Genomic DNA, 14808 nt, shown 5'->3' with positions numbered 1-14808 from the left:
TGTGTGTGTGTGTGTGTGTGTGTGTGTGTGTGTGTGTGTGTGTGTGTGTGTAAACATCATATACTGGATTCAGAAATGTGGATAAGCCCATATCCCAGAAACTTGGATCGATACTCTGATAGAAATCTGGCTACTGTTGCATGTTAACACCTTATCCAGGGTCTTGAGCCTTCTCTGGCATGCTCGCGTGCTCATCATCATCAAGTTACGGAGTGATTAGCCAGTAAAAGAAACCCCTTTGTAAATTTTCACTGTCAGAATTTTTTTTTAAAAAAAAGGTCATCACAAATTTTCAGAGGTCAAGTCTTCAAATGTTCAGTTGGAATGTTTTGAAACTGAGAAAAGCAGCAAATCCTCAGATTTGAGCTGGAATCACCACATGTTAAGCATTTCTGCCAAAAACAATGACTTCAACGATTATGAGATTTTCAAAAATGGTTGGATATATATCTTTTTTTGTCAATCTACATGCAGCAGAAGTCAGGCAGCCAGGAACCAAAAAATGTCTTCAGTACAGAAAGGAGTGGCTGACACATGTTCAATCAAGACACTCCTGCACACAGACGGTCGTGCACACAGACGGTCGTGCACACAGCGATATGATTAACCAGTTTTCTTGTTTTTTTAAATGTAAACATCCTCTCCCAAATATGATTAATCGGGATCCTAATGTGTGTGTAGTCAGTTTTTTAGAGGGGCTGGCCTTTTGATCTGCCCCCTTTTTCAACATCACCCAGCTGTCAATACTTTTGAATGATTGAAAATAAATATTGAAATTGAAAAATCTGTATATGTATTCAGTAGAAACCCCTTTAGCCTTTTCTTTCAGATTAATTGATTAATAGGTCATAAAGCATCCTTCCACATGATTCCCAGCTATTACTGGCCCTTGAGTCCCGGAGCGCCGGCTGATTATTACCCTAATGGTCCGACCGTGCAGCTGTCTGGGACATTCTGACAGTGATCAAGTGCGTTCATGCCGTGGTCCCTAATTAATTTATTGCAAAATTCAATACTCAGGTTTCCTGTAATCATGTATAGCCGGGTGGAACCAGTACTTACTGTGTTGCCGTGGTAACTGTGTTGTGAGTGTAAACATCCATAATCAACGCTGTCGCGTTTCGTGTTCTGACACTCTAATCAGACACTGTTAGAGCCTCATACCGAAGTCAGTCAGTGCTCTCGCTCTGTATGTGATGAGTTATTATTCCTGCCTTGACCTCGTCGAGTTAATGCAGCGTCTTTAATACAAGACTCGCTCAAAAAGCCAGACTGATGTTGAAGGAAAGAACCCGTACACTGTTATTATAGTCTCTCAAGATTAATGACGATTATTATTTTTACTGTGGTTTTCCTAGAGTTCCAACAGGAAGAAGTTTTATGTGCTCTCCATGTTTCCGTACCCCTCTGGGCGACTGCACATGGGCCATGTGCGAGTGTATACCATCAGTGACACCATCGGCCACTTCCAGAGAATGAGAGGCCATCGGGTATGTCTGTTTTTAGTAATGGGGTTTTTGTTCTTTCCTACTATCCTCCCTGAAAAAAAACAAGGTCAACACACTATGCACTGGCAATATGTGTAAAATAAATTGAGAAAGTTTTCATTTTGGCTTAAGTGCTTAAAACGGGAACAACAAAAGGCCTTTTTGATGTAAGACATTTTGACATTTTTTATTCCATTTAGCTGCTTCAGTTTCAGGGTCCTGGTATTGTCCAATGTGGCTCATTGTCACTGTCATGGCCTACTTATACTGGGACACTGGAATATAACAGAGCAATTGTCAATGTCCAAATGTTACCAATAGCCTCCTCTCATTAGAACAGAGATTAAATGTTAAAAGAATTTTATTAATTCACTTGGCTGTCAAAAAACTAAAGGTGAAATGTATGATAAAACTGTAATGCAACATGCAAAACCAAGGGCTGGTTTAATGAATGGTGCATTCAACTGCTAATTGGAGCTCTTGCATTCCATTTGCATGGAAAAGCCCACAGATACTATGGATCAACAGATCTAATTTATCATTTATTGTCTATAGAGATTTCTAATCTGTAATATTACAAGTGTAAGAGTTATTTCCAGTTTCTAAATTAAGCAAGGAGTTGTGTACAGTCATAAATATTGACTCAACTGTTATTAAACCTTTATGTCTTGCAATAGGTCGCTACACTTTAAGAATTAGCCAATTCTGATGCAAAGCTTTTATCTGTTAAGGTATGCCTGGGTTTGCTCTTTTGTTTGTTATCAGCTCCTCACCACATGGCCTTTTCTGTGGCTTAACTGTCCCTGTTTTCGTTCAGACATACATTATACTCTGCTGACTTTTCTTTCTAAATTCACAAAGGATGTGTCATCCTCAGAGGAACTTAAGGAGCATATTTTATTTTAGCAAAACTGCTTTCCTGTCTGTGTTAAATGATTTTAAAATGATTAAATTGAGGATGTTTCGACGATATTACTGGCGAACTACCTTTCTGTACAGGAACAGTAGAGTGTTTCCTTTAGAGGCAATGGAGATATCCGTATTTGGTACATAACATCATACAGTACCAATATCTGCTTTCACACACTTGCACTGTTACCCAAATCTCATCTGTTTATTCCTGCTCTGCATACCTCTGTGTAATACAACCGTTTAGGAAGAATATCATTAATTTCAGCTCTGTTTACCCTGCTGGAGCCTCTGTTTACACTTGCACTAAACTGTGATGCTGCATATCTCCTTACTTATATTAACATTATAGTTAATGCACTGTATTATGTGCACTGTGCAAGCAGAAAATAAGTACCATTCGTAGCATAATTGTACCTTCTGGCACCACTATCTTTCAATTACACGACCAAGGTTTACACTGTCCTGGGATTTCTACTGTGGTCTATTGATATGTGCCAATACAGTGCATATTTGCACGTCATGTACATTTCTATAGTAGAAATGATTTGTGGGCAATTGTTTTTATAAAGCTGACACTCCATTTGTCCTCTTATGGACATGTCTTTCTGCTACAATGAGCAATTGAAACCACTGATTTTGGGTTTTTCTCAGATTGAATGATTCCATGATCCTCTGTGAGCTGAAAATATTCATGACACTCGGAACTATTTACCTTTTTTCAAAAACAACTATCAGATAAATCTGAAAATTAAGGAATCTTAGAAGCAAGTTGTCCTAGTTCTTTTAAATTGACAATTGAGGTAAATAGCAGTTTTTTAAACCTGCTGCAATAAAGGTAAAATCCATGCTTGTGTCTGTTTCAAATCAAAGCGTTGCAGTCGATATTCAGCAGTCTGTTTAGGTCTAGTAAACTGATGACACTGTGAGTAGTTTCTGTCAGACTGCAGTTACACACACCTTCTAACATGATGGTGAAAACCTATGTTCAGTTCTTTGGTTAGTCTTTGTCTCCACGTCATCCCTGTCCTTAGCCTGACGAGAAACTGGTGTATGACGAATCTCTCCTTTTACTTTTCCCGCTGGATTTTCGTTTGTGGTTCTGTCTAGTCTCTCTAGTTTCACATGACTGAAAAGTCCTTTCTGCCCAGAAGTGTACTTTAACTCAGCATCTGTCAGAAAGCGAACCTCGTTCCGCTGCATGCACACATCTTCTCTATTCACTAGTTAATTAAGGAAGGTACATTGTGTCAATTGTCACACGCTAAATTTTCTGTCCTTTAATGGGTATTTCATGTGTGAAACTACTTTAAAAATAAATTATATATAAGATTTTTTAGACCCAGACTCAATGTTCGTGTTGTTCTACATCATATAAATACTCATCAGTGACTTAATGAGTTTCTAATGAGTTCACTGGCAGAATGTGCATTCTGTAATTAGATCACTCTAAAATGAGAAAGGGACTACTTTCTACAGAACAAATAGTCCAAAGAAGTGACCAGAGCTCACAAAGGCTCTGCCAGGGGCTGGAAGAGCACAACACTGTATAGAAGTTCTTCTTTTTTTTACACTGAAGTAGCACCGATGAAAGCTGATGACAGTGTGGTCTGTGGATTATCCAGAGTAATGGGTACTCTGATTCCTGAAAAACACATTGCTGTTCCTGTTTTTCAATGGTGTCAAAAGGACAAACTGAATCCCATTTACTTTCAATGTTTTGGTTTGGAGGCAGAAACCTCAGAGACATTTTTTTCAAAATTAAAGAAATTGTTCCCACATGTTGGAAAATACGCTTATTTGCTTTCTGTAGTTGCTTGTTCACATGGGCTCAAAATGCTTTTGAGTGTCATTTCAAAAGCTACCAGAGATGCAGTACAGCTTTTAGCTGGAACTGTGTCGGTGGACACTTGCAAGTGCTGTAGCAGAGTGGCTTTTTATTTACAAAATCAGTCACCAAACCCTCCCTGTTGTTGTCGGCGTGAGGAGCTGCGGTGTGTCTGTCTCAGCTCGGCACTGACTTGCTCCACACTTCAACGGACAGTCATAAAATGTGCCTACACTGACTCCCACGCCTGTCTTTCATTGCCTCTTGCCACTCAAGCTCTGAAATGTACTGTGAGTCTCAATGATAACAAGTTGGTGAAGAGTTGGACTAGCATTCATTCACGCTTTGTGTGGACATAATGATAAGTGGAGTGGAGCTGGAGCTATCAGCAGTGAAAAGATAATTTGCCAACGTATTTGAATTTTGAGGATTGAGCTCACTAACTTAGTCTGCCCATCACAGCCGGTTCCTGTTACATCCTCTCATGAATACTGTCTCCCTTTATATATATATATATGTAGATATATTGTATTTACACTGAATAGACAACGAAGTAGCATATCCATCCTAATGAGGCACGTGTTTTTTTTTCTGCTTGGTTATTTATATTGGTTATCTTTGGCTTGTGCCTCACTCTCAGTGTGCCTGTATTCCTCCTGAGCAGTCTCAGTGGTCTGCTGTGCTGAGCGCTCTTAAAGCCTAATACCATCCAGCACTCGGCTTTACAAATGAGGCCCATGCAGTTACCAAGGATACCAATTTGTGTGAAACATCAGACCCGTTAGAGGCTGTGCGATGATCCTCTCCAGTCCTCGACTCCTTGTCACTCTGCTTCTCTTCTACTTTGCTCACGCCTTCCGCTCCTGTGCTTTAATGTCATTTCTCTCTCAGTGAACAGAAAAACACAGCTGAAGTGCTAAAGGGAAAAAGAGATGAGTGAAAGAGACTTTGTCTTAAGTCAATGAGGATTTACGTTAAGGACGGTGTATGCTAGATAGCGACGTGGATACAAAGTACAAAAGGATAGAGGGAGAAAGCAGACAGAGTGGAAAAGTGACAGTAGATTGTAATGTTGTTTAGAGAGTTGTCTGTAAAGCGGTTTACTAGATATTATACTAGGTACTTAAAAGTATAAAGCTGTCACATCCTCATCTTCCATTCTAAGGCTGACCCTTGAAAATTGTGGTTAGTCTCCATGCATTAACCACAACACGTAATGGCGTCGGGATCACAGCAGAGACATTACACATTATTTCGTATTTTTTAGAAACAATTATTTAGAAACAGTCTACTTAAATTTAAAGCTCCGCTCCGACCTTAAATTTAAGTAGAATGTGCTGTAAACACTGCTGTGAACTTAAAATGGACTTGAAACAGGGTTACTCTTTCGATTATTTTTCCATTTGATCATTAGTCTATGAAATGTCAAAATAGCTTTTTTGTCAACATATTTAATTTGCAATGATAAGAAAAACAGGAAAGCAGGACATCTTCATATTTAATCCATACCATCGTTGGTATTATTTCATATTAAGTTACTTAAAATCAATCTACAAAATGGTTCACAAATGGTTTAACCACTAATACAGAGCTCCTAACTACACCCACAGGTGTTGAATCCGATGGGATGGGATGCTTTTGGACTTCCAGCCGAAAATGCAGCCATTGAGAGAGGTCTCGACCCAGAGGAGTGGACTAAAAGGTGCCTGATATATCACATCTGTTCGTCTGAGCGGTCATTGTTAATGCATACTGTGCCTTGGGGTGGCAGTAGCTCAGTCCATAGGGGAGTTGGGTTGGGAACCGGAGGGTCACTGGTTCAAGTCCCTCGTTTGGACCAAAAAGTAGGGAGTGTGGATTGGTGGCTGGAGAGATGCCACTTCACCTCCTGGGCACTGCCAGGTGCTGTTGAGCAAGGCACCGTACCCCCCCACCTGCTCAGGGCGCTGGTTCAGCTGGCAGCCTACTCACTCTGACATCTCTCCATTAGTGCATGTATAGATCCTGAGCGTGTGTGTGTGTAGTTCAGGACTGTGTGTGGTTACTAACAAAGTGTGGACACAGAGTGGGAATTGTAATTTCCCCATTGGGGATTAATAAACAGATTAAAATAAAATTTAAATAAAATTAACGTTGCTGTTCGATGTCGTCTCCTCAGTAATATCCGGTCCATGCGGGAGCAGCTGGACAGCCTCGGCCTTTGCTTCAACTGGGACCGCGTGAGTAGGAACTGAAGAAGAACTGAGCATCAAACAGACACTTTGGCAGGTTTTAAGTCTTGTTTGGCCTCTTGTGTGTGTGTCACACCACACACTGCTGACATTACTCTGGCTTTTTTCCCGACAGGAAGTAACCACTTGCCTTCCAGACTACTACCGGTGGACACAGTATCTGTTTGTCAAGCTCTTTGAAGCAGGACTGGCGTATCAAAAAGAGGTAGGAATTGCCTTTTCACTAAAGTGCCTATACCGGTTTTCTTTTGAAAGAAATAATATGATTGGTTTAGGTTTGAGGTCGCTGGCGGTTGATTGAAGCTGCTCACCCGTTACTCGGAAGAGTGCTTGGTAGAAGCCCTTTCATTATGTTTAATGAAATGGGACTACCTTGAAATAAGCCTTTGGTCTGTCTATTACATCCAGTCTACTTCCTAAGCTCTTCCTTTTCATTTTGACCATATGTTGTATGTTCATCTGCATTTGTGTGTGTGTTTTTCAGGCTGTGGTGAATTGGGACCCTGTTGATCAGACAGTGCTGGCTGATGAGCAGGTGGATGTAAATGGTCGCTCCTGGAGGTCTGGCGCCCTGGTGGAGCAGAAGCTGCTCACACAATGGTTTATCAAGACTACAAATTATGCCAAGGTACTGTGTGTGTGTGTGTTTGTGTGTGTGTGTGTGTGTGTGTGTGTGTGTGTGTGTGTGTGTGTGTGTGTGTGTGTGCAAGTCCGTCCGTGCGTGCGTGCGTGCGTGCGTGCGTGTGAGTGAGACATGTGGCATCTGAATGGCTGGCCAGCAGCTTCATGCAAACCAAAATGAGCAGCGGACCCCTCTGATAACAATCATGGCTGACACTTCAGTAGTAGTAGCAGCAGCTGCAGCCCTGCCTCTCTCATTGTGCAATCAGTCCCCTGGAAACCGTCATTTGTAGCCTGGCGTCTCTCAACCAAGTAAAGAGAGACCAAGTAGAGAGAGACCAGCCGAGTCTGAGTGATGCCCTCAGGCGGCCAGGCCAGGCCGCATGTGTGTGTATGTGTGTGTGTGCTAACACACACACACACTGCACAGAGTAGTCCTCGAGGAGAAAAGTGCTTTTGTTTTATGAGGATGTGGAAAGCACATTTTTGGCACATTTTCGCTAACCCTTGACTTGCAGACATGGATATTTTAAGGCAGAATGAGTAGGATTTTGTCCGTTGCGGCATGTAAACACAACTTTCAAAGTTGTAGCTAGTTAATGGGCATAGTATTTGTGCCCAGACGAGACAGGACAGGAGAATTTAGCGGAACTTCACTGGCTGCCGACTCAGACAACACTGATTACCGGAAGTTGAATGTTAAGGATATAGACTAGCCAGGGAAGAACCCAGCCCCAGGAAAGGAGAGGCCGAGAAGTGACCGCTGGAGGCAGAGAAAGCGTGAAGTGCAGAGAAACACCCAGAAACATCCCAAACAATCATCCTCAGCTGGTCTTCTAACCATCCCCACCTCGTGCCTCAGCACCATGGGTGCTAGGGCTTCCAACTGCACTGCTCCCAGGCTCTGTAACTCCCAGCCCCTGCATATTTGACAGTCTAACAGCATAACAACATTCAAATCCCAATCTCAAAACTCACCTGTTCAAACTGGCCTACTCACGCCACCCATCCCCTCTGTCCTATTCCCTTTAGCCACAAGATTGTAATGTAATTTTTTAATCTCCCCTCCTACACATTTCCGCTCACCCTATGTCTCTTGTTTTATGTTTGGCCTGTTGTTTTTCTACTTGTTTTGTTTTTTTGAAAATAATGAGTCCAACTGATGGCATGAGAAGGAAAGGCAGAGTTAGGTATTGCATTAGCAAGATTGTGTGAGTGGTTTTTCATAACGTACTGAAATATAAAATGGTACCCAAAGCCTGCCTGTGAGGTGTGAGATCCATGTAAAAACGTCTTCTATGCTTTGGAAACTGGTTGGCAGTGATAGAAATTACATGTGATTTCTTATAAATGGGTTAAAACATGCAAACATGTCGTTTGTCCTTTCAGGGTTTGTTAATTATTTTGTCAATTTTGTCATTTTGATTAACACATCAATTTCCTCAGTCAGGCGTCGCCCAGTTTTAGCCGCAGCGCTGAAGTTGCCTATGCTTGTCCATGTCAGAAGTGTGAGAGGAGGTGGAAGCAGCCTACTGTGACAATGTGTTCCTGAATTTCTAATTTTCTCTGACGAATAGGAAGAAGGTGTTAAGGAACAGAAGTGAGAGACAGATGGAGCGAAAGGGAACCGTGTGAAATGGCAGCTTGCCAAATAAATCAAAAGTGCCGTAATTGGACTGTGATTGCGTTTCTCAGCACGTCTGTACACGTGTTCGAGTCTGTTAGACAACATTAATTTTAGACAATATTTATTCAGCAGTCATCAGTTTAGCTGTGAGCTAGTTCCACGTTGTATTGAAAGAGTTCCTCATGAATCGTAACCATATTGTTTTTTCCAGTTCAAAGTTCACTGCATATTATTACTTAGATGGATTTTTTTTAAAGTGGAGCATGCAGCATAGAAAAATGAGCACGTGGCTATAGCAGAGTGCATAATCACACTTGTTGCACTCAGGCACACATTCACATATTCCACATGCACTGACATTTAGATGATTCAAGACTTGAAGCTCAGTGTGTTGTTCCGTAGCTTCTAGAGTTTGTGTCAACAACTTGTGACTTAAAGATTTCAAATCCCTGAACTATTTGAATTTGCTGCTTTGCATAATATTTTTGCGTGTGTCATCCTTTCGAAGGGGCCATGCTAATCTTCTCTGTATTGATTCCAATTTTTCATGTGTCCTGCCTGAGCAAGCACGTATGTTTTTCATCAGTGTTTCATTCAAGTGTATTTGATGCCTATTTCTCAGACACACACACAGACACACTTACTTACAATCCTTGGTTATTGCTATACCATTCTTTTTCTCTCAAGCTTTGCTTAGTTGCCATGGAGACTCCTATTCTTGCTGTACATATTTCAGTTACTCCTGTTTCTGTGCCAAACTATATTAAAGGCTTTTACTGCCGCTCTCTTTAAAGCCATCATTAGTTGTCTCTCACCGCTTTCCTGAGTTTTTTCTATGTACTGTATGTTGCTGGTAACATCTCTGTTTGCAGCTTCTCCTCCAAGAGTCTTTCCGTCATGCTGATACAGATTTGCTGGATTAATGTCTCTTTTCTCCTAGTCTGGAGCAAATCCATAGCTGACACACACTGCAGCCATGCGGGTGATGACTATTACCAGTGTTTATGTTTGTATTGATATCGTTGTGATGAGGTACTGCATGCTGAGCGGCACAGTGAGGAGGATTGTGGGTAATAGATTGTGACAGACTGAAAAGGAAATGGAGAGTTTGAACATCTCTGGCCTCAGCCCAGCTGTGGCTTTTTGGCGTGAGCCTCGTTGATATGCATAGCTTCTTCTAATAATGTAGAATAACTGTGTGTGTGTGTGTGTGTGTGTGTGTGTGTGTGTGTGTGTGTGTGTGTGTGTGTGTGTGTGTGTGTGTGTGTGTGTGTGTGTGTGTGTGTGTGTGTGTGTGTGTGTGTGCGATTGCTTTCCAAATAAAGTAGGGCGAGTGGAGGTCAGGATTTTTGAAAATCCCTCTTTCTCTGCATAATGTGACCTGGGCTGCTTTGTCAAAATAAATTGGCTAGGATTTGAAAGAACCCACACTGAGTTGAAACCAATTGCATTACCCTATACAGCCATACATTTATGAAGAACTGGTTGCCCCTCCTTTCAAATGTATCTGTTTTTCACAGTGAAGTGGAAAATAAGCTCCTTTTTTAAACTTGTACAAAGTAAATAAAACTTGTGTCTTGTGTCTTTGTTTCTGTCTCCCTCCTCCAGCCTCTCCTTGACGGCCTGGAAGACCTTCCAGAGTGGTATGGTGTCAAAGCCATGCAGGAAAACTGGATTGGAGAGTGCACCGGCTGCTACTTCGATTTCAAACTCAAGGTGAATCTTAGCTCACTTTTTATTCATTCATCAGTCTCACTTCCTTTCAATCTCTCTGCCTTTTTCTACCAAGTGTTTCCCTGTTGCTCCCCCTTTTCCTGCCTCGCTTTTTCATCTCTTTTTCCCCAAGCACTGATTGCTTGCTTTATTTTGGATTCCACTTTTTGTATTTATATTTCTATTAAAAATCATGTACCAATACATTAAAATCTTCCCTCCATTTGTGTTCAGCGGGTGCTTCCATCTGCAAGTGGCAGATGGAAGCCAAACAGATGACTTCAAAGATTAGTTTTTATTGAGTTTTTAAAAAGCTAATATTTACAGTTTTTCACGCGTCGGTTCAAACTGAGAGGTAGCAAAAAGCCCGCTGGGAGCCGCATTAGCACCCCTATCAAACCGCTCTCTTGAAAAAGAATCAGAAAAATGGTTACTCAAGTCAGTCCTTTGATTTAAAAAGTCTAGAGGAAAGACATTAGAGGATGTAAGAGTGCTTTTGTGTTTTTGTGTTTTTTTTGTTTGTATTTGAGAGGGGATTCACTGGCAGAATGCATCATTAAAGTTAAAACCAGGGGCTGTCAGTTAATTGAATGGATTCTTTTCTTATATTACATCATCATACATTGTCACAGGAACTCTTCACTGAATTATCTCCCCAGGGGCTGACAATATGTATTAGTATCTCTTCTACAACATAACATATACTAATTATCCCAGAACCCCCTAGAATGAGTGTGTCATCTATGAATAAGTATAGGATTAAGGGACATTGTAGCCTCATTATGTATCAAAGAGTTATGGACAGGTCATGTTGAATCTCACAGTCCCAAGACTTTAGGTATTAAATTGATGCTCCAACTGACACCATGTACCATGTTCAACATCAGAGTTCAGCATGTTAGCATTTTAACGCTAAAAGTCACTCAAAACGATGCACAAAGGGGGATCACAAAGTTATTCAGATTGGTGCTGAAAGTCTCTGCTTGAATTTATGATAGTATACCTCCATGGGAAATAGGTTTTTACTGATGAATACATAAAACTATTAATACATTATTAAAAACGTTCCTTTCTCGCTACTATTTAATTAAGGATTGGAATTTTTTGGCAATATTGCATTAATCAATTACAAAACCAAGATGCTTCTATACATAAAACTGTAGTACACTATGTCTTACCCTGTAATGTGTTTGACATACTTGTTGAAAGAAGATGACATACTTTATTAATCCCTCTGGGGAAATTCAGTTTTTTCACTCTGTTGTTACACACATATAGACCTGTTTTACACACATGCCCACGCTATAAACATGCATTATTGTTGTGGAGAGTTGGCAGTTGGGGAACCTCAGCAGTGCCCAGGAGGTGAACTGGCACCTCTCCAGCTAGCAGTCTACACACCATTCCTCGTCCGTGCTGGACTTACATGCACTGGACATAAACCTGTCACCAGGGACAATTCCGGGATTTTGGACGCAAAGAGGTTCCCACATGCTTATGTCTTATCTCCCAGGTGGACGGGAAGGACACAGGGGAGACCCTGTCAGCCTACAGCTCCTCCCCAGAGACGGTGTTCGGAGCGGCTTACCTGGCCATCCTGCCCTCCCACAGACTGCTGCATGGGAGCAGCTCAGTCCGCTCTTCCCTGGAGAAAGCCTTTCAGCCAGGCAGAGGTGAGCATCTCTGCACTGATCCAGTCTATGTTGGGTCTGTCAAGGTGCATGATTGTATTTATACAGTAGGTGGGGGAAAGAAGCTTTCTTTGAGAAATTAAGATTAAGAATTGAGATTTATTTTGGGCATTTTAGGCCTTTATTTTCATAGGACAGATGAAGACATAAAAGGGGAGAGAGAGGGGGAATGACATGCAGTAAAGGGCCAAGGGTCGGAGTCAAACCCTCAGCTGCTGCATCGAGGAGTAAACCTCTATATATGGGCACCTGCTCTACCAGGTGAGCTACCCAGGCGCCCAGGATAGACATGTTTAAATGCTTCATCGTTCATTACTTTTTCAATGGTAAGATAGATTACTACTCTACACCTGCCCGATGTCAGTGCTTGAAAATGTTGTGATTCTTTGCATCTTATTTGTGTTCTTTATTGAGCAGTGCTCAATTAACAAAAGACGTGCTAATAGTGAAAAAGCAATCCTCATATGACAAAGAAACACAATTTTGTTTGGGCCTTTATTAAAGATTTATACTGTATTTGTCTACATATATTTCATATCACCAGTATGGATACATGTTTGGGACTTTACTAATGTTGTTGTATTTATTTAATCCTGTCAAGTTATGGATGTAGTTGCCGTAGTTAATTAGCATATACTGAGTATATGCTAATTGAGATTCCCTTGATTCCATCTCTTTCTCAGCGGTGAATGATTGTTGATAAACACCTTCTACCCTTTGCTCTCTAGACTCCCTTACGAAGGTCACCGCTTGCAACCTGTTCACCGGCCATGAGGTTCCCCTGGTCATCTCACACAAGGAGGCATTTGATGGCTATCTGGATACTGTGATTGGTGAGTTATTGGTGTGTGGGTGGGTTTCACAATCACCTAGAAATCGTAGCTGGAGAGTAAAAAGGTAATTTGTATTCATCTGTGAGCTGATAAAATAGACAGAGAGGTTAAATATATGAACAAACAGGAACATGTGTCTTCTTCACGAGGCTAATTGATAAGGTGAATGATGTAATTAAAAAAGAGAATATGAAAAAAGTATTTAACTGTAGTGGATTTGATGCAAAAAATGCTTCATTTTAAAACTAACCCTTTTACTATGTATGTCTTTGCTATGCAGTATTCTGGATGTCATAATGATGTAAAACCAGTGGGTGTTTGTCTCACAGTGTGTGGAGGTGGAACCCAAGGGATTGTTAACCATTAGTCACAACATGCTTAACATCACCTCAGGGAGGAGAGAGAGATCGCTTATGTGTGTGTCCATGTTTTTTTTTTATTCACTCTAGTACATGTTCACGCTCCACAGGTATCCCAGACTGTAGTCTGGAGGATTTGTCTGTAGCCAAAGCTCTGAATCTGAGCTGGACCACAGTGCTTAAAAGTGCAGAAGACGGGACACAAACTCTGATCAACTCTGAGGAGGTCTGCATCGTTGATATAATTCAATAACTGATGATTATTAAATTATAAATATTATTTTGCTGCATTAGTCTCTCCTTTTCTCTCTGTAGTTCTCAGGCCTCACCAGAGAGAAGGCATTTGACTTCATTACCCAGAAAGCCAGAGAGCAGAAAATTGGCGGCCACCTTACCAGCTCCAAGCTCAGGGACTGGTTGATATCAAGACAGCGGTACTGGGGCACACCCATCCCTGTGGTGCATTGTGGGTCTTGTGGTCCTGTTGCTGTCCCTGAGGAGCAGTTACCAGTTACATTACCAAAGCTGCCATCTCTCAAAGGAAAGGGTGCGTCGCCACTGGAGGCTGCTCATGACTGGGTCAACTGCAAGTGTCCCAGGTAAGAACTAAGATTGTTTTTTATTATTTTATACGTTTTTTTGGAACATCACACGCATTATCCTCTCTCATGTTATTTTTAACATATTTCATCCAAAGGAAATCTGTTTATCATATACAAATGCCATATTTGATTATTGACTTTATTTCATTAGCTCTTATGTCGTAGCTATTTGTGGCTGTGAATTATATCTCCAAAAAGACACACATCAAGCTCTCAGTCTCTCTCCTCCAAGGAAATGGGGTGAAATATGTAATAATTAATAGCCAATCAATGTATTTTTATTTTCACTCCTAATATGAAAATGCATGTAGAAATAATGCACATCAAACAACAAAAGACTAACAGCCAGAAGCTTGTTCGCTTTTGGAGTCCTTAGGACCCCGTTTGCACAGTAAGCAAACCACCCTGCTGAAGTACCCTCAAGCAAGTCTGAGAGTCACTGACCACCCTATTGAGTTGTCTGGTGTTGAAAAGGGTGGAGGATGTTTTATGTTTTTTTTGACACAACATAAGCAATTGTGGAAATCATCCTGTTCATTATGGTGTTGTGCAGTAAGAATTTAATTATGTGTAGCCCTTCACCAGTGAGACGCCTCTTCTCCGTATTTCCTGTATTTCCTCGGGGGACCAGCCCCGAACAAATGAGCCTGCTGTTGTCAGCGAAGGCTGAGAGGATTGACAGCTTTACAAGAACACAGAGCACTGAGAGCAAGCTTGTGAATTGTGTGATTAATACTTTTACTCTGACTGGGTTATGTAATGCGTGGCATCTCTGACAGGAGCAGCATGAGATGATGATGATGGAGGTTGCATAAGCCAGCTGTGCCTCAAGAGACACACAAATACTGTACATGTACGCACACACGTTAACCTTTTGTACACAGGTGTAATTACACACACACACACA

At 41.3% G+C, this 14808-nt stretch overlaps 1 protein-coding gene and 1 non-coding gene across 2 annotated transcripts in view; one reads left to right on the top strand and one right to left on the bottom strand.

Annotated features, from left to right (window-relative positions):
• The window catches only part of lars2 (leucyl-tRNA synthetase 2, mitochondrial), a 30737-nt gene that overhangs the window by 4221 nt on the left and 11708 nt on the right, over positions 1–14808 (top strand). Inside the window, exons 3-12 of the mRNA XM_032517406.1 lie at positions 1359–1490; positions 5835–5926; positions 6383–6443; positions 6571–6660; positions 6940–7083; positions 10312–10419; positions 11930–12089; positions 12836–12940; positions 13410–13525; positions 13615–13898. Coding sequence (XP_032373297.1) covers positions 1359–1490; positions 5835–5926; positions 6383–6443; positions 6571–6660; positions 6940–7083; positions 10312–10419; positions 11930–12089; positions 12836–12940; positions 13410–13525; positions 13615–13898 — 1292 coding nt within the window. The remainder of the gene's footprint in view (positions 1–1358; positions 1491–5834; positions 5927–6382; positions 6444–6570; positions 6661–6939; positions 7084–10311; positions 10420–11929; positions 12090–12835; positions 12941–13409; positions 13526–13614; positions 13899–14808) is intronic.
• LOC116691823 (U6 spliceosomal RNA) lies at positions 9165–9273 on the bottom strand. Its single transcript, XR_004332562.1, has one exon. It is a non-coding gene; the product is annotated as a U6 spliceosomal RNA (small nuclear RNA).

Source organism: Etheostoma spectabile, chromosome 6 (assembly GCF_008692095.1).
Source record: "Etheostoma spectabile isolate EspeVRDwgs_2016 chromosome 6, UIUC_Espe_1.0, whole genome shotgun sequence".
Taxonomy (NCBI): Eukaryota; Metazoa; Chordata; class Actinopteri; order Perciformes; family Percidae; genus Etheostoma; species Etheostoma spectabile.
The sequence above is the reverse complement of the archived record's forward strand: the minus strand, read 5'-3'. Positions and strand labels throughout refer to the sequence as shown.